Source organism: Oryctolagus cuniculus, chromosome 2 (genome assembly GCF_051225735.1).
Source record: "Oryctolagus cuniculus isolate XC-2025 breed Fujian yellow rabbit chromosome 2, ASM5122573v1, whole genome shotgun sequence".
In the NCBI taxonomy this organism is placed as follows: Eukaryota; Metazoa; Chordata; class Mammalia; order Lagomorpha; family Leporidae; genus Oryctolagus; species Oryctolagus cuniculus.
The window spans coordinates 179,032,667-179,052,850 of record NC_142868.1 but is presented as its reverse complement, the minus strand read 5'-3'; the positions used below and the strand labels follow the sequence as shown (position 1 = coordinate 179,052,850).

At 48.9% G+C, this 20,184-nt stretch overlaps 1 protein-coding gene across 2 annotated transcripts in view; it reads left to right on the top strand.

The window, feature by feature from the left end:
• The first annotated feature begins 17,635 nt into the window (after positions 1-17,635).
• WDR43 (WD repeat domain 43) overlaps positions 17,636-20,184 on the top strand; it is a 55,354-nt gene continuing 52,805 nt past the window's right edge. For both annotated transcript variants that reach the window (XR_016229516.1, XM_002709939.6), the window contains exon 1: positions 17,636-17,892. Coding sequence is in view for 1 of the 2 variants with exons in the window: in XM_002709939.6 (XP_002709985.2) it covers positions 17,668-17,892 (225 nt within the window). In the remaining variant the exon portion in view is untranslated. The remainder of the gene's footprint in view (positions 17,893-20,184) is intronic.

The following is a 20,184-nucleotide window of genomic DNA, read 5'->3' as shown; positions in this document are numbered from 1 at the left end:
CAGAGGGAGAGACAGAGAAAGGTCTTCTATCCCACTGGTTCACTGCCCAGTCGGCCACAATGGCTGAAGGGGCACCAGTTGAAAGCCAGGAGCCAGGAGCTTCTTCTGGGTCTCAGGAGCAGGAACCCAACCACTTGGGCCATCCTCCACTGCTTTCCCAGGCCATTAACAGAGAGCTGGATTGGAAGTAGAGCGGCTGGAACGTGAACTAGTACCCATACGAGATGCTGGTGCTGCAGGTGGAGGCTTAGCCTACTATGCCACAGTGCTCGCCCCTGCCTAGACCTTTTAAAATAGAGATTAGATTAGGTGCCTACTTAGAACCTTCCAGTGGCAGTGGAATAAAATCTGCCAACCACCTCTCCTACCAGGTCCCTCGCGGACTCACTCAGGCCACTTTAGGAGCTCTGCAATGCTCCTCCCTCTGAAGGAACACTCTACTGGGTCTTTGCAAGCTTGGCTCTTCCCTGTGTAGGCTTCCTAACAAATGACCTCCTGGGAGATCTTAACCACCTGACATAAAGTACTCTCCTTCCCAGCCGCCCATCCCAAGGTCACTGGGAATCTACTGTCTTCATGGCCCTTAGCACCACCTGCAATGGCCTGGTCTTTCATTTGCTTGCTTGTTGTCACCCCCTTCTAGAACATAAGGTCTGAGTGGAGAACACGCTGGTGGTCCAACACTGGACCTTCCTAAAACAGTGCCTTGACCAGAGAAGGCAGTCAGGTGTTTGCTGAATAAAGCCTCATCTAGGGAAAGGAGCAGCAGTTGTCTTTACAAAGGAACATTCTACTTGAGGGCTGTAACTGACTGAGGAATGAAGTAAACCATAAACCACCAGCAATGGATGACTGGTGTAAGATTCAAACTGGGAACCAGGCAGTTAACTTAAATGAATACTTATTTCAGGTTTAGTGTTGAATGTTGGCAATTTTAATACAAAACTGCTTTTTTTTCTAAATAGAGAAGATTATATCTGTTGTGGATAAAATACACCTCCACTAGAACATCTTATTAAATATGATTAAAAGACTACCATAAACAAAATTCGTCCCCCCAAAACTCAACATTCTCTTGAGCACTGAACTTGCAAACTGAAGAATAACAGGAAGAGGCCGGAGCTGTGGCTTAGCAGGTTACGCTGCTGTCCACAGGACCGGCAACCCATAGGTGCACTGGTTTGGGTCCCTGCTGCTCCACTTCCGGTCCAGCTCTCTGCTAGTGGCCTGGGAAAGCAGTGGAAGATGGCTCAAGTACTTGGGCCCCTGCACCTACTTGGAAGACCCAAAAGGAGCTCCTGGTTCCTGGCTTCAGCCTGGCCCAGGCCTGGCCATTGCAGCCATTTGGGGAGTGAACCAGTGGATGGAAGACCTTTCTCTCTCTCTCTGCCTCTGCGTCTGCCTCCCCTGTGTGACTCCGCCTTTCAAGAATAAATCTTAAAAAAAAAAAGGGAAACAAATACAAGTTCTTATTATGTGCCTAGTAGGTCCACACCACTCTTAACAGTAAATGGATATAGTCTTCATTTAACCCATAAGGGACTGGCAGTTCCAAAATTAAAATAAAAATCTGGCTATTCCCTCCCCAAATAAACAAGATGCCAATTTTGCGAGAACTTCATCCTAAGAAATGTAAAAGTCAAATCCATTCATATATATCATATACACACACATAACGGTAGACAAGGATGAAAAATTCAAACGTCCTTGAGACAGGCTTTGAGCGCACTAAACTGTGCTATGTGGTCCTGCACCTGTCACTGCCCTTCCTGGGACCAACACGCACCTGATGCCCATCGCATACCCTCGGCGATGGCAGGCCCCCTGCGTCAGCAACACATCACCTTCCAACGCCCGCCTCCTCGGGTGAACGCTTGCAGGCGGGCCTCGGCCGCGTCTGGCCGGGAACGCCCCCAGATCTTGCGGACCCGGACTGCCCCCTCGGTCTACCCAAACAATTTTTTAAATTGTGCTTCTCTTTGCCCAGACTCAGCTACATTCAGCTGCCCTGCCCGAAAGGGTCCCTCTCTGGGAGTCGGGCGACAATGCGGAGTCGCGAAGCTCTTCGACCTCGGTCGCGGACAGGGCGAGGGCCGGCATCGAAGGAGCAGACCTCCGGCCCTGGCCTCCGCGCTCCAGTCCTCCCGCCTCGTCGGCGGCCTGAGCCTTTCCAGCGACGGAAGACATCGGGTGCCAACGCCCGGGACGCTGCAGAGGGCGAGACGGGGAAGACTGCGCCTGCGGCTCTCCGTACCACCTCGCTTTGCCTTTTTCCATCTCGTGCGTCTCTGGAAGACTCGGAATACAGGAGCCGAGCTTCCCCCAAGGGCTCTCATCCAAGGCCGCGCAGGCACGATCTGGTCCCGAGTCCCAGCACGCTCCGGCGCCGCCACAGCCCTAGCCGGACCTCACCGGGCGCCGACAGGCAGTCCTGCGCACGCGCCGGCGCAGGCGAGTGACGCGCAGGCTCCGCCCCGCCCCTCGCTGCCCGGCGCGCCGACGCCTCGCTCGGGCTTACCGCGTGACCGCGCCTGCGTGCGGAGCCTGGGGCGCGGGAGGGCGGGGCGGCTGCCTGTGAGTAACTGAATGCGGAGCAGGTCTTCCTCCCGGCTGTCTCCTCCTGGGACTGCGGGCGCGTGGGGAGTGCAGCGCTGGTAATTCTCCGGCAGCTTCTCCCGGGGGAGGGGCGAGAGCTGCGGGGGCTCCCCGTCGGCGCTGACGTCACCGGCACCTTGGATGCGTTTGACGGGCGGTGCGGGGCGCGGGGCGCCTGGGCCTGGCTGTGACCACCTGCCGGCGCCTTCCCCTGCGGAGCCGCGGAGTGAGGGAAAGCCGATTCTAGCGGCAGGCGCCACTGTCAGAATTCACTTAGAAGACTTTTGCAAAATAATTACAGTACTTGGTGAACCAAGCGTCTTAAGACGGGAAAGTATCTTTGGAGGCGAGAGTTATTTAACAGCAACTATCACGACCTCGTTTGCTGAAGTTCACCTGGAAAAAGCTTTTTCAGTCTGGCCTTACCAGGCACGTTAGGAATTACTTAGTTCACAGCTACTCAACGGTTAAAAAACAAACAAACAAAAAACACAAAACCTGGAAACCATCACACTTAGTGAAATAAGCCGGTCCCCAAAGGACAAATACCGTTTGTTCTTCCTGACCTGAGATAATAGAGCACCTGGAATGTAATGTGTAGGAATGAAATAAACATTTTGGGATCCCATGGTTGCTTACAGCCCTCGTCTCTATGCTGAGGAACAGTGTTTTGTTGTTTTTTCCTTCATGCTGCTCATTGAACTTTTTACTGAGTGTAGGGTTAATCTTAGGAGTATAAAGTGAACTGGAACTAGATCCTTCTAAAAACTAAGCGTGGAACTAGGAGAGGGAGGAGGAAGAAGGGTGGGAGTGTGTTCCTGACTCTGCTTATAGGAAATACATGAAATGTGTGCACCTTAAATTTTTTTGATTAAAAAAAGAAGAGAGCCGGTGCTATGGCACAGCAGGTAAAGCCGCCGCCTGCAGTGCCAGCATCCCATATGGGCGCCGGTTTGGGTCCCAGCTGCTCCTCTTCCGATCCAGCTCTATGCTATGGCCTGGGAAAGCAGTAGAAGATGGCCCAGGTCCTTGGGCCCCTGCACCCGCGTGCAGACCTGGAGGAAGCTCTTGGCTCCTGGCTTCGGATCGCCGCAACTCTGACCATTGCGGCCATCTGGGGTGTGAAACAGCAGATGGAAGACCTCTCTCTCTCTCTCTCTCTGCCTCTGCCTCTGCCTCTGCCTCTCCTTCTCTCTCCCTCTGTGTAACTCTGACTTTCAAATAAATAAATAATTCTTAAAAAAAAAAAAAAAAGAAATATTCATGTTGTATGCCTGAGAAAATGGACCCAGGCAGGTAAAATGACCTGACACGTGCGTGGTGGAGCTCCCCGTCTTGGTCACCTGGTTGAGCAGCCTGTGCTCTTTGTACACTAACACCCTTTGGAAACCAGAATCAGCTCACAGGGATGTGAATTCAAAAGAACTCGGTTTAGCTTTCATAAAGGAAATCTTGCTAGAATCTAAGACCTAATTTTTACCTCATCTGTGCTTTCTAGAGCGTCAGCCACCATAAGGTCCACCATCAGGATTTCTCTTTGTTAATCCTAAAAAGGAGTAAAGAAACTGCTCCCTCCCCACTCTGCCTGAATGTCTCACGTTGCAGGTTTTGTGGTGCTTTTTCTAAGTTTTTACTTATTTTCATTTAATTTGAAAGCCAGTGTGTGTGGGGGGGAATGAATCAGTCTTCTGTATCCGTGGATCACTCTGCAAATGCCTACAAGGAAGCAGAAACCTAAGACTCCATCATAGTCTCCCGCAGGGGTGGCAGAGACCCAAATACTTGAGACCCAAATACCCAAGCTGCACATTAGCAGGAAGTTGGATCCGGAGTGGGGGAGCCAGGACTTGAATCAGGCACTCCCACGTGAGATGCAGGTATCCCAAGCAGTGCCAAAGGCTTGCCCCAATTCCAAGAACTTTATATCCAAGAATGACTTTTTCTCTAAGGAAGGCTAAAATAAGAACAGGTAGTGAGAAAAGTCCTTTGATCCTGGAAGAGATTGGCTATGTAAGAACTTTTCTTAGGAAAACAAACCAACCAACAAGCGACGCATTTGGGACGACTGGTAAGACACTGCTTGGAATGCTCATACTGGAAATCAGAGTACCTGAGTTCCAGCCCCGGCTGGCGTGGGCATTTGGGGAGTGAACGAGTAGAGGGAAGATAGTGTACTCACTCACTCACTCACTCACTCACTCATTCAGTCACTCACTATTCTTTCCTCTGCTTTTCAAATAACTAAATAAATATTCTTGAAATTAAAGGTTATCATTGCAATATGGATCTGAGTTGGAGCTTCTGAATTCGGAGCCCATGATGGTTTTAAATTTATAAGTCCGACTTTATTATCTTTTAACTATTATTAAATGATACTTATTTTAAAAGGAACAGGAAAAAAGTAGATGGACAAAATACAGAAAGCAAATTTAAGTAACATGACTTTTTAATAAACTAGAAACAAAATGGCATCCTTTCTGTTGTTTGAATAACAGACACAATGTTCCTTTTTGTAATATACACATCTAATGAAATACATTGATACGTTTTGAAGAATATAATTATACCGTATTTGTGCATGATCTTTTCGAGCATTGAAGCAAAAAAGTCACTGTGTGCCTTTCTTTTTCTCTCAACTCATTTTCTTTTTTAAAAAAACATTTATTTATTTGAAGGAATTACAGAAAGAGAGAGAGAGAGAGGAATCTTCCATCTGCTGGTTCACTGCCCAGATGGCCACAGCAGCCAGTGCTGTGCCAATCCAGAGCCAGGAACTTCTTCCAGGTCTCCCATATGGATGCAGGGGCCCAAGGACTTGGGCCATCTTCTGCTTTCCCAGGCCATAGCAGAGAGCTGGATCAGAATTGGAGCAGCTGGGACTTGAACCAGCACCTATATGGGATGTTGGCACTGCAGGTGGCAGCCTTACTTCCTATGCCACAGCGCCCGCCCCTATCTTTTATTTTTAAGGATTGATTTATTTGAGAGGCAGAGAGAGAGGTCTTCATCTGCTGATTCACTCCCCAAATGGCCACAATGGCTGGGGCTGGGCTGATCTGAAGCCAGGAGCTTCTTCTGAGTCTCCCATGTGAGTACAGGGGCTCAAGCACTTGGCCATTTTCCACTGATTTCCTAGGCCATTAGCAGGGAGGTGGATCAGAAGTGTAGCAGTTGAACTTGAACCAGCACCCATGTGGGATGCCAGTGCCATAGGCGGAGGCTTAGCTCGCTCACCACCGCACTCACCCCTTCCTTCTGTCTCTCCTATGAACTTGCCAACCTGCACGATGAAACTGTTCTTTGAATGAGTCGTCACCTGCTCATCATGTTCACATTATGATATAAGATGAAGAAAGGCGTTGTTGTCCAGTGACCTTTAGTCAAGCAGTTGCCTTGAAGTCCAAACAGCTGCCAAGAAATCCTATGGATGACTGCTGAGCTTTCTAAGCGTCCAAGCAAACTAGAGCAGCAGTTCTTGTCCACAGACGCCCTCCTCCAGCTGTCTGCAAGTGCCCCCTCTGTCTTGTGTAGCTTCCCTTTGTGCTTCGTGTGTCAGCCTCACGTTTCCAGCAGAGGGAGGCTTGTGCCGATTCCAGACTTGGAGGAGTTCCTCTCATTTGTACTTTCTTTTAAGATTTATTTATTTATTCATTTGAAAGATAAGTCACAGAGAGGGAAAGGTGGCAGAGAGCGAGAAGTCTTCCATGCACTGGTTCACTCCTCAAATGGCCACAATGGCTAGGGCTGAGTCAGAGCAAAGCCAGGAGCCAGGAGCCTCTTCTGGTCTCCCACGTAGATGAAGGGGCCCAAGCACTTGGGCCGTCCACCGCTGCTCTCCCAGGAACATTAGCAGGGAGCTGGATCAGAAGTGTAGCAACCAGAATTCGAACTGGCACCCATATTGGGTGCTGGTATGGCAGGCAGCAGCTAAACTCACTACACCACAGAGCCAGCTCCAGGCCCTGACTACAGACTTGGCATCACTCATGCTCTATTGTCTGGAAATCTCTGTTTATTTCACAAGTTAAGGAATACCATTGTTGGCACTGTGGCATAACAGGTAAAGCCGCCGCTTGCAGTGCCAGCATCCCATATGGGCGCTGGTTCAAGTCCTGGCTGCTCTACTTCTGATCCAGCTCTCTGCTGTGGCCTGGGAAAGCAGTGGAAAATGGCCCAAGGTCTTGGAACCCTGCACCCACATGGAAGACCCAGAAGAAGCTCCTGGCTCCTAGCTTCATATCAGCGCAGCTCCGTTGTGGCCATTTGGGGAGTGAACCAGTGGATAGAAGTCCTCTCTGTCTCTCTCTCTGTGTCTCTATCTCTCTCTCTGCCTCTGCCTCTCTGTAACTCTGCCTTTCAAATAAATAAATAAATCTTTTTAAAAAGAAATCTTCTGAAATTAAGTGACTTCTTGTGCTCTGTAAGGTCTAATCCTTGATAACTTTGTGTGTTAGTTATAGTTTGGCTGCACATGAAAGTGGGCTAAAGATGGTCTATATTAAAGTGTCAGATGTGGTTTCTGTGCCACAGCTGACCTCATAGCTCAATAGGGCTGCTTATGCTGAAGCCATCACAGTTTAATCCCAGACAGTAAGAAGGGGGAAAAATCATTCCCTGTTTAAAAAAAAAAAAAAAAAACTGTACTAAAAATTTACCTATTCTGCTTACACCTCATTGACAAAGACTCAAGCACATGCCGCATCTAGCTATGAGAGAGGCTGGGAAACTCAGTCTTCATTACAGCTGGACAAAAGCCAGCTACGAATATGAAATATGAAATTAGAATATAAAATATGAAGGCCGGCGCCGCGGCTCACTAGGCTAATCCTCCGCCTTGCGGCGCCAGGCCACCGGGTTCTAGCCCCGGTCGGGGCGCCGGATTCTGTCCCGGTTGCCCCTCTTCCAGGCCAGCTCTCTGCGATGGCCTGGGAAGGCAGTGGAGGATGGCCCAAGTCCTTGGGCCCTGCACCCCATGGGAGACCAGGAGAAGCACCTGGCTCCTGCCATCGGATCAGCACGGTGCGCCAGCCACAGCGCGCCGGCCGCGGCAGCCATTGGAGGGTGAACCAATGGCAAAAGGAAGACCTTTCTCTCTGTCTCTCTCTCTCACTGTCCACTCTGCCTGTCAAAAAATAAAATAAAAATAAAATAAAAAAATAATATAAAATATGAAGTTGTATGATTGCTACTGAAGAGGGAGGAAGGGGTTTGGGGACAGCTAGCATTTGCTCTCACAGGTTCTCACTAGCTAATCTAGGCAAACCTCATTTAATAAGTGTGTTATATTCCCCGAACTTGGTGGGAAATAGGATAATTACAATCTGTTGAAAATAGAGGTTATGTTTCCAGGTCTATTCAAAAGCCTATTTAGCACTAAAGTAACTTCAGCGGTCTTATTTCTTTTAAAAAATTTATTTATTTGAAATTCAGAGTTGGAGCTGTCGCCATGGCTCACTTGGTTAATCCTCCGTCTGCGGCACCAGCCTCCCATATGGTCTCCAGGTTCTGGTCCAAGTTGCTCCTCTTCCAGTCCAGCTCTCTGCTGTGGCCCAGGAAGGCAGTGGAGGATGGCCCAGGTGCTTGGGTCCCTGCACCCGCATGGGAGACCAGGAGGAAGCACCTGGCTCCTGGCTTCAGATTGGCGCAGTGCCCGCCGTAGCAGCCATTTGGGGAGTGAGCCAATGGAAGGAGGACCTTTCTTTCTGTCTCTCTCTCACTGTCTATAACTCTACCTGTCCAAAAAAAAAAAAAAAAAAAAAAAAGAAAGAAAGAAAGAAAGAAATTAATTCAGAGTTATACAGAGAGAGATGTTCCATCCACTGGTTCACTCCTCAAATGGCTATGATGGCCCCAGGCTGTGCCAGGCTGAAGCCAGGAGCCAGGAGCTCCTTCTGGATCTCCCACATGGGTGCAGGGGCCCAAGCACTTGGGCCATCTTCCATTGCTTTCCGAGGCACATTAGCAGGGAGCTGGACCAGAAGTGGAGCAGCAGTGACTCAAACTGTCACTCATATAAGGTGCCAGTGCCACAGGCAATGGTTTTCCATGCTACATCACAAGGTCAGCCCCATGTTAATTTTTTTTTTTTAAGTTTACAAAATGAGGCTAGTGCTGTGGCTCAGCAGGTTAAGCAGCTGCCTATAGTGCTGGAGACCCATATGGGCACCAGTTCGAGTCCTGGCTGTCCACTTCCCCTCCACTCCCTGTTAATGTGCCTGGGAAAGCAGTGGAAGATAGCCCAAGTCCCTAGGCATCTGTCACCCATGTGGGACCCAGAAGAAACTCCTGGCTCCTAGCTCTGGCCTGACCCAAAGGCCAAAAATGGCTTGTGGCCTTTTGGGAAGTGAATTGACAAATGGAAGATTTCTCTCTTTCTGTCCCTCCTTCCCTCTGTAACTCTTTCAAATAAATAAATACACACTTTTTAAAAAAGTTTACAAAACCTATTTCATTCATTTGAAGGTTGAAGGGCAGAAAGAAAGAGAGATCTTCCATCTGCTCATTCACTCCTCAAGTGCCCAGAACATTGAGAGTGGCATCGGGCTGAAGCGGGGCACCTGGAACTCATCAGGGTTTACTCCGTGGGTGGCAGGGGTCCAGGTACGTGAGCCATCACCTGCTTCTAACGGATGGAAGATCTCTTCAAGTGCCTCTGTGCCTTGCAAATAAAATGAAAGTAGGCCGGTGCCATGGCTCACTTGATTAATCCTCCGCCTGAGGCGCCGGCATCCCATATGAGCGCTGGTTCTGTCCTGGTTGCTCCTCTTCCAGTCCAGCTCTCTGCTGTGGCCCGGGAAGGCAGTGGAGGATGGCTCAAGTGCTTGGGCCCTGCACCTGCGTGCGAGACCAGGAGGAAGCACCTGGCTTCTGGAGGATCGGCATAGCTCCGGCTGTAGCGGCCATTTGGGGGGTGAACCAATGGAAGGAAGACCTTTCTCTCTGTCTCTCTCCCTCACTGTCTAACTCTGTCAAATAAAACAATAAAAAAATGAAAATAAATACATAAAAGTTTTGTTTAAAATGGTAAGTTTATTTTGGTGCAAAAAATTTGAATCACATGCATAGTCTTTTCCTATACACACTTTTTTTAAAGATTTTTTTTTATTTATTCATTTGAGAAGTGGAGTTACAGTGAGAGGAAGAGACAGAGAGGAAGGTTTTCACTCCCCAGATGGCTGTAATGGCTGGAGCTGCCCTGGTCCGAAGCCGGGAGCCAGGTGCCTCTTCCAGGTCTCCCACATGAGCACAGGGGCCCAAGGACTTGGGCCACTTTCTACCACTTTCCCAGGCCATAGCAGAGAGCTGGATCAGAGGTGAAGCCAGGCCTCAAACTGGTGCCCATTTGGGATGCTGGCACTGCAGGCAGCAGCTTTACCTGCTAAGCCACAGCGCCAACCCCTAAAGGAAGTTTTTAATTTCCAACAGAGAGCTGGATTGGAAGAGGAGCAGCTGGGACTAGAACCGACATCCATATAGGATGCTGGCACTGCAGGTGGAGGATTAACCTACTGCGCCATGGCACTGGCCTCCCTATACACACTTCCATGAACTTTTGGAGGCCCCCCCCCCAGACAGTATTTTAAGGTTTTTGCCAAAATAAACCTACCTTTGACTTCCACAAACTTTTCAGAGTGCCTGCCTACATTGTTTCATGTGAAAGAAACTGTTCAAACTTAAAATGAATGCAAAGTGTTGCCTTGCAGCTGTGGGCACACACAGATGAACAGAGCCACAGTACTGACTACTGAACAGGAGGAGGTAAAGATCAGTCCTGCCAAAGTCATTCACTAATCCACAGAAGTTAAAGACTGGAAAGCAAAACTAACGTTAGCATTCATTACTGCAACAAATCAATATGTAGGCAAGCCCTCTCTCTCCTTCAGAATGTGCTTCAGTGTGATTACAAAATATTAATCCATAACTTCTTCCCATTTTTGTACTATAAGATTTCTTACATAATTTAGTCATTTATCTGTTCTAACCAGAAGGATTACATATTTGAAGTTCAATGAAAAAAAATTACAAGTGTTTTTCTTTAAGGCCTTTGTTATCATTTGTTTTGTTTCATTCTTTTTTTTAAATATTTATTTATTTGAAAGACAGAGTTATAGACAGAGAGAGGGAGAGACAGAGAGATGTCTTCCACCAGCTGGTTCACTCCCTAAATGGCTGCAATAGCCAGAGCTGGGCTGATCTGAAGCCAGGAGCCAGAAGCCTCTTCTGGGTTCCCATGTGAATGCAGGGGGCCAAGCACTTGGGCCATTCTACTGCTTTCTCAGGACATTAGCAGGGAGCTGGATCAGAAGTGGAGCAGCTGGGGCTCAAACCAGCACCCATATAGAATGCCAGCACTGCAGGCAGAGGCTTAACCTGCTACACCACAGTGCCAGCCCCTCATTTCATTATTCTTACTAAAAAGTATTTGGCCATAGGAAATAAGGTTGATGTTTTAAAAGTGATCCACTCATGGGGCTGACTCAGTGACATAGTGAGTTGAACCACCACTTGGGATGGTGGCGTCCCATACTGGAGCTCTGCTAATGGACCTGGGAAACCAGTGGAAGATGGCCCAATCCTTTGCCACCCATGTGGGATACCAGGATGGAGTTCCTGGCTCCTGGCTCAGCCTTGGCTGTTGTGGCTATTTGGGGATTGAAACAAAGGATGGAAGCCTCTCTCTCTCTCTCTCTCTCTCTCTCTCTCTCAAATAAATAAATAAGAGGTCTATAAATAAATAAGTGACCCACTCAGGTGCTAGGTAAGCTAGGTATGCCCTGGAATGCTGGACTCTGGGACAGATTATTGCAATGCACCGCGGTACTTTAAGGACAGTGCCCCTCACAGCACACACTCAGAGGGGCCCTGCCTCATTGACTGCTGTCTTCCTTTGTTGTTGGTCACGCAGATTCTCTCTGATGCCTGACCTTTTGTATGTGGCCAGTTGCTTTCTCTCTGGACGCCTGTAGGATCTTTTCATTGCCTTTTCTCTTTATTCTGAATCATTTACAGCGATTTTCTTTGAGTCTAATCTTATCCTCCATGTTCAGCATTTGTGGACTTTTTCTTCTTTTACTATACTTCCTCCTCTCCCATCTCTAGCAACGACCAATTGGCCCTTTTTCTATAACTCTGATTATTTTAGATAAGTCATGTAAGTGAGATCACGCAGTATTTGTCCTTTTATGCCTGGCTTATTTCACTTAACACAATGTCTTCATGATTCATCCATACTGTCACAGAGGGCGGGACGCACACTGCCCCTTGTAAAGGCTGAGTAACAGCCCATTGTAGGTATATCCCACACTTTCTTTATCCATTCATCCATCGTGAACATTAGGTTGTTTCTGTATCTTGGCTTTTTTGAATAACGCTGCAATGAACATGGAAGTGCAGCTATCTCTTTGAGATCTGACATATATTCTTTCTGATACATACCTAGAGGTGGGATTGCTGGATTGTATGGTAGTTGTATTTTTATTTTTTACTTTTTGAAGAGCTTCATACTGTTTTCCATAAATGGTTGTAATAACGTGCACTCCCACCAACCATGTACAAGGATTTCCTTTTCTTCACATCCTTGTCAGTATTTGTTATATTTTATTTTATTTTTTAAAAGATTTATTTATTTACTTGAAAGGCAGAGTTACAGAGGGGCAGAGACACAGAGAGACAGAGAGAGAAACCTTCTGTCTGCTGGTTCAATCCCCAAATGACAGTATTGGCCGGAACTAAGCCAATCCAAAGCCAGGAGCCAGGAGCTTCTTCCAGGTCTCCCACGTGGATGCAGGGGCCCAAGGACTTGGGCCATATTCTACTACTTTCCCAGGCCATAGCAGAGAGCTGGATCAGAAGAGGAGCAGCCAGGACTTGAACCGGCACCCATACAGGATCCTAGCACTGCAGGCGGCAGCTTTACCTGTTACGCCACAGCGCTGGCTCCCTGTATTTTATTTTTTATAACAGCTATGCTAACTGGGGTGGGGTTATGTCTCCTCATGTTTTTTTTTTTCCACCTTTTAGATTTTTATTAGTAGTATTCTCTGAAGAATCAAAATAGCGAATTATTTTAGATTCAAAACTGTATATTCTTTCTATTTAGATTTTTAATGTTCAGTATAATACAAACCAAAGAGACTGATTTCTATGAATAGGTGTTACTTGTGTCATTCTAGAGCAGTGGGCTGCAGGGGGAGAGGCTGTCCAAGAACAGACGTGGAGTTGGTGCTGGGTGACGACACCGTGGCCTGTTGTCTCACCCACTGAATGTGCTGCCAAGGGGCCAAGGATTAAGCTGACAAGTGTTTCCTAGAGCAGGGTCCTCATGGTTTTGATTTGCATTTCTCTGTGATTGGTAATGTTGAGCATCCTTTTAGATTCCTACTGGCCACTTGTATATCTTCTTTGGAGAAATATCTATTTAAGTCCTTTGCCTATTGAAAAATCATTTAACTATTTATTTGAGAGAAAGAGAGCGAGCGAGCACTCCATCTGCTTGTTCACTTCCCAAATGTCCACAATGGCAGGGGCTGGGCTGGAGGTGAGGCCAGAAGCTGGGAGCTCAATCCAGATCTCCCACGTGGGTGGCAGGAACCCAATCACTTGAGCCATGACCGCTGCCTCCCAAGGTCTGTATTGGCAGGGAGCTGCCGGGAACCTGAGCATGGAATCAAAGCCAGGAACCCTGATTCAGGCTGTGGATATCTTACCCATCTGGCTAAATACCTGCTTCCGTTTGCCTATTTTTTAATTGCAATTTTTTGTGGGCTTTTTCAGTATCCTCCAGGTCTAGAGACCCTTTCCTGAACTATTGCTTTGACATTTTCTTTTCTCTTTTCTGTTCTTTCTATTATTTAGGTGGGGGCCATCTGGAAAGGTTCCCTGATTTTTTTTTTTTTGGCCATTTAATTATTTTTATTTATTTGAAAGAGAGACGGAGTCAGAGAGGGATCTTCCATCTGCTTGTTCACTCCCCCTGTGCCCACAATAGCCAAGGCTGGGCTAAGCAGGAGGCCAGGAGCTCAGAACTCATCCCAAGTCTCCTGTGTGGGTGGCAGGGACACACATACTTGAGCTGTCACTTGCTGTCTTCCAGGATGCACATCAGAAGGAAGTTGGAAGTAGAGCAAGGACTCAAGCTCTGGCACTCCAATATGAGATGCAGGTGCCCAGAGTTGTATCTTAATAATTGCACCAAACTTCTGTCTCTTGAATTGTAATTTTAAAAAATCACATTGGTGCCGGTGCTGTGGTGTAGTGGGTAAGGCTGCTGCCTGCATTGCCGGCATCCCATATGAGTGCCGGTTTGGGACTCAGCTGCTCCACTTCTGATCCAGCTCTCTGCTATGGCCCAGGTGAGCAGTGGAGGATGGCCCGGGTCCTTGGGCCCCTGCACCCATGTGGGAGGCCTGGAGGAGGCTCCTATCTCCTGCCTTTGGATCGGTGCAGCTCCGGCCATTGCGGCCAATTGGGGAGTGAATCATTAGATGGAAGGCCTCTCTCTCTCTCTCTCCCTCTCCTTTCTCTGTGTAACTCTGACTTTCAAATAAATAAATAAACCTTAAAAAAAATCACATTCTGTTTTTATTTCAGTAATGCAATATCTTTTCTTATCTCTTAAAGAGTGCTCCCATCCGAATGCCTATAAGGACTAGCGGGAGCCAAAACTGGGAGGCTGGGACACAGTGAGGTCTCCCACATGGGAGGCAGGGGCCCAACTTTTGGAACTATCACTGCCGCTTCCCAGGGTCTACGTTGGCAGGAAGCTGGAGTTAGAAGCCAGGACTAAGAATGGAACCTAGGTGCTCTGTAGGTCATAAGCATCTTAACTGCTGGCTAAATTAAAAAAAAAATATTTAAAATGCAGAGAGAGAGAGAGAGAGAGAGAGAGAGAATCTTCCATCTGCTGGTTCACTCCTCAGATGGCCACAAGAGCCAGCACTGGGCCAGGAGCCAGAAGCTTCTTCCAGGTCTCCCATGTGGGTTCAGGGGCCCAAGCACTTGGGCCATTTTCTGCTTTTTTCCCTGGAGCTGGATCGGAAGTGGAGGACCGAGGACACAAACTGGATTCCATACGGGATGCTGGCGGTGCAGGCAGCAGCTTTACCTGCTACGCCTTAACGCTGGCCCCGTCTTCGTCGTGTAGCGTTTGGCACGGCTTTATTAGGCCTCGCTTCTGACATTCTCACACACATTTGGTTTAAGGACACCTCTTTCTCCTGGGCTTTTGTCCTGCCTCACTATTGCTGCTTCCCAATATCTGTTCCTGGATCCCCTTCCTCTTCCTGACCTCTAAAGATTGGCATGGCTTGCGGCTAAGTTGTCTTCATCTGCACCCACGCCCAATGTGAGCTTTCCAGTTCCATAGTTTCAAGCAGCATCTGTATGCTAATACTTCTAAAATTTCTCTCCCTGCGTGGGATCTTTTCTCCAGGAGCCAACTTCCTACCAAACAACTCTACTTTGATATATAATAAGGATATCCAACTTAAACACAAGAAGCAGAACACTTAATTTCCACCCCACCCAAACCTGTTTCTCCAATTTAGCTAATGGTATATGGCCATCCACTGAATCGCTGAGGCCCTAGAGTCATTCTTCACTCCTCTCCTCTCCTCACTCTCCACAACCCACCCGTTGGCAAGTTCTGTTGGCTCTAACTGCAGACACTGTTGGAGTCTGACCACTTCTCTTCTCACCACATCCATTACTTCCATCAGAATTCTACACACCACTGTCCTCATTGCCAAATACTAGTCAACAGCCATCTACCTCATCTCTCTGCTCTCGTGTTTGCCCTTCTACAGACTCTAGCAGTCAGGAAATTTAAAAAATCTAGATCAGCTCATGTCATCCCAATGTTCAAAATTATCCAGTGGCTTATTTCTATCATTCTTGGAGTAACATCCAAACACTTTTCTACAGTGGACAAGGCTCTAATTTGACTCCTTCTGAACTCAACTCTCACTCTTGATTCTTCCAGTTCTCACCATTTGCTCTGGGCTTCTTCAAAGACTTTTCTTTCCACCTGTCAAGGTCTTCATAGTCTTAGAATCTCTGCGCTTGATGTTCTCTGTGCATCAGCTGCTCTTCCTTCTGACCTTGCCTGGTTTGAGAGACGCTTTCCTATCAAAAATCCATTTCTTCCAACAATAAAGTCTGTTTCACCTTCCTCTGATTTATTTTTTTTTTACAGCAGCTTGCGCTATCCAAAATAGGGATTTATTTACTTCCGTGTTTATTTCCTGCTTCCCTGTCCAGAATGTAAGCTTTATGGGAGCAGGAATCCTGAATCCCATAATAACGGACCTATTCTTGACACTTAGGACAGTGTTGGGCACACAGCAGACATTCAGCTCGTTTCGGTGGCTGAATGAGTCCGTTTCCAGACTAAAGACAACATCACCCTTCCCAGACAGCTGCTCCTCTCGGACTCACTATCCTGTGTGAACTGGAGCCCTGAGCAATCCCATGGTGTAAAAGCTCAAGGAGTTATCCTTGGCCTCTCCTCTGCCTTACTTGCCACTTCAAATTCTCTTCATCGCGTTTAATAAACATCTCTTTCAAAAATGATTCATTTGGAGGCTGGCACTGTGGCATAATGGGCAAGGTTGCTGTCTGCAGTGCCGGCATCCCATGGGGGTGCAGGTTCAGGTCTCAGCTGCTCTGCTTCCAATCCAGCTCTCTCTATAGCCTGGGGAAGCAGAAAATGGCCCGAGTCCTTGGCTCTGAAAGAGAGAGAGAGAAAGAGAGAGAGAGAGAGAGAGAGATATGGTTCTTCCATGCACTGGTTCATTCCCCAATGGCTGCAACAGCCAAGACTGGGCCAGGCCAAAGTCAGGAGCCAGGAACTCCCATCTGTGTCTCCCGTATGGGAGCCACCATCTGCTGCCTTCCCAGGCACATTAGCAGGACGTTGGGTCAGAAGCAGAGCAGCCAGGACTTGAAATGGTGCTCTGAAATTGGATGCTGGCATCTCAAATGGTGGCTTAGCTCCCTGCACCACAACACCATGCCCCTGACAAACATCTTTCGAAGCTGTTTGTCTCCACTGCGTTTTCCCTGAAGTCACAACCATCTCCACCTGTGATCCCAACCTTCCAATACAGTCATCACACTGCTGCCCAAAGTCTTTCTAAAATGCAAACCTCACCATGCCATTCTGCAGTTGTAAAAGCCTCCGTCTTCGCCGACAGTGGTATTGCTCCTCCTTTCTAATATTTCTTTGTGCTTTTCAATAGAAGGTGGTAAATTTTCTTTCCTGGTAGGCAATAAACGTGGCTTGAGCTGCACAGTACCTGAATTAGAATGCATCGGTTTGGAGAAATAGTGCCACCATAAAAAAGTCTATTTGATGTACAACATAGGATAAATCCTGGAGAAATAAGAGCGAGTAGCTGCTCTCACCATTATTTTTAAGGTATTATGATTGAAGAAATTATTATCTGTGTACGTGATTACAGCCCGGAAGGGAATGGGAGAAAACAGAAACAGTTGTTACAATCAGGGATAAGTGAAGAATTTTTTTTTTTAATTTTATTTGAAACCCAGAGAGAGAGAGAGAGAGATCTCCCGTTGGCTGTTTCACTCCCCATCAACAGCTAGGGTTGGACCAGGTCGAAGCCAGGAGCGTGGATCTCAATCCAGATCTCCCACGTGGGTGATAGGGATCCAATTACTGGAGCCATCGTCAGCTGCCTCTCTGGGTGTGCAGAAGGAAGAGTCGGGATTCGAACCCACTTCTGGGTTGCAGGCCCCTAACTGGTGTTTTAGCCGCCCCCTCCACTTATTTCTTTTAAATGTCTCGTCCAACCACCTTATACGAATTTCTTTATTTTCCCTTAAGCAACGGACCTTGCTCGCCCTTCTCCAGTCACGTTCCCTAACGCGCTCTCGTCTGCCTCAGAACGAGGCAGCGACGGGCCCCACCGGGCCACCGTCCACAGGACGGCCCCGCCCAACGCTCCGCGGCGTCGCGCAGAGCCACTCCGCCCCACTTCCTCCCTCCAGGCCCCGCCCTCGACCGCTGCGCCTGCGCACGGACGAACACGTGGCTACCGCGGAGCCAGAGCAGCAATGGCGGCGGGCGGCGGCGGTAGCGGCGACCCCCTGGCCCCGGCGGGGGTCCCCTGCGCCTTCTCCCCGCACGGGCAGGCCTACTTCGCTTTGGCTTCTACCGATGGGCACCTGCGAGTGTGGGAGACAGCCAACAACCGGCTGCACCAGGAGTACGTGCCTTCCGCGCACCTCAGCGGTACCTGCACCTGCCTGGCCTGGGCGCCGGTGAGGCTGCAGGCCAAGGTAATGCCAGCGGGACGGTGCGGGGCGGGCTTCTGCCCAGGCTCGGCTTGGGCGCCCCTGGGCTAGGCGGCGCGCGGTACGGCGCGCGCGTGGCCCTCGGCTCCGCGGGTTAAGGAGGCGCAGAGCGCGGCGGCGGCGCGCATGGGGCCCACGCCGCCAGCCCGGTGCGCGGCCTGTCCAGAGGGCAGTGAGCGAGGGCGCGGCTCGATCGCGTGGACCGTGGACTCGAGCCCTGCCGGCAGGCTCCATGCGGTGTGCTCCCCACCGTCTCCCGGCCGCCATGTTCACCGAGGTCCCCGGCCCCCTTGGGGCAGCTTCCTTCTGCTGGGCCTCTCTCATCAGCTTGCGCTCATCGGACCCCTGACTTTTGACAGAGCCCCGCCATGGGACCATACGACGGTTCTCTGTCCTTCTCTGTCCCTGATCCAGCCCGTCCGCTTTGCCCTGGGCAGTTGGGATGGACAGGTCTATCTCTTGCTTCCGGGACACCCCCCTCCCCTTGCCCCTTGGGTGCAGACTCAACACGTGTTCCCTTCCATGTCAGGCTGGGGCACTCTCGCTCTTGAAACTCGTGACGTTTCTAGTGAATCTTCATTCTCAGCCTTTCCAACCTTCTTGATTTTCAAACATTTACCCCCCCCCCCCCCGCGGACCCCCCCCTCCCCCCGTCACTGCCTTAGCCCTCCAAGCTTCCAGTTGGCATTAGGGTGTGGAGGTGAAGTGGAGTAGTGGCTGGACTGGAGATCCGTGCAGGTAAAGTTTCCCTTCGATGGGGGATTGCCCAGTTAGGGAAGGGTTTTCACTGTCAGGTAAATGCCATTCGCTGTTGGTCTAACTCTCACGCACGTGGTTGCCGCGGTTAGAAAGAAGCCGGACCCAGTCGCCCCAGCCCGACCTGTAAGCATCGGAAGTTTAGCCCTGACTCTTGAGTTTGCACTTGGGCTGTTTCTTACTCCGTCTGATGACCCGTGGGAACTGTCTACTACGTTTTGGAGTTGGAAGCAGAGATATATCTAACTTGTGTTTTTTGGGGTGGGTGGGTTTATATGTGTATTTCAGATTTGGGGTCATCTTTTCATAGTTGGTGCTGCTGACCTGTGAGGAGACCTGTCAGGCCCCATAAGGGAATCACAGAACGTGAACTTTGAAGATACTGTATTTGTTGGTAACATTACAGCACTCTGCGTGTTTTTCCTTTTCGGCATTGTTCTCCGTTTTTGATTGAGCTGTTCTGAACCGTGGTGGCAGCGCTCATCATGCCCGTGCTGAGAAACACGGAGCAGCGGTTTGGTTGGCGCTCGGACCCGGGCTGCACTGCCTGTGTTGGAAGCCGGCCATCACTTCATGGTGGTAGTTGTGCCTCTAGTCCTCTGTTTTTAAAATGGGGATAAAAGTACCTCCCTGGTAGAGTGGGTGTCCTCTTGGACCCTCAGTGTTGAAAGTGAGAGGGGGCGGGGGCAGAGTGTTTTCCTCTGTGAAAACACTTCACACAAATGTTAGGTGTAGAATTTGAAAGTCACATAGTTACAGATGGAAAAGGAAGTCATTTGTAAGAGCTGCTGCAACCACTGCTCCCAGGTCCCTGGCTTATGTTCCTTGTCATTTAAGTTGCCCCTACTAAACTCTTTATTTTACATCTTTGTGGCTTAACAGGGTGGGACATAAAAAGGATGTTATTCCAAACCATGTCCCAACATTTTGTTGAGGTCCTGGCACATGATGGACTTTGGAGGTGAAAAGAGACATCGGACACCTTTCAGGGTCCTCACAGGGCTAAAAGGGGACAGTGTATAGGACTGGTACATCATAAGTGCTCAGTAAATGAATCGGTGAGCTGCTGGCTGCTGGCTGCTTTTTATCATTTCACGCTGCATTCCCCAGTATAAATCAGTTTGTGGGAGCATCCTGGGTTTGGTTTAGTAATTGGCAGCTTGCCACCCCAGGACTTACCAAGTGTGGTGATGGGACTCTTGTCAGTGGAGAAAGATGAGTTTATGCTGGTTTTTTTGGGTAACAGGTTAAAGTTAGTACATAAATGTTTAGAAAAACTAGATTGCCACTTGTTTTCCTCACAGGTTGGTTGTAATACCTTGCAGTTACGCCACGATATAGTAAAGAGGATCTTTACACACATGATATAGCTGATCATTCGTTTGATGCGGCCCGGAGGTAGGAGAGCTCTCATGAGGGAAGGAAGTACTCTGGGCAGGCGCAAAGAAGCAGGGTGATGGGCTCTGGCTGGGTGCTCCTTTTAGAGTTGCTCGGGTTTCTGTGTGTAAACTGTGACAGAGA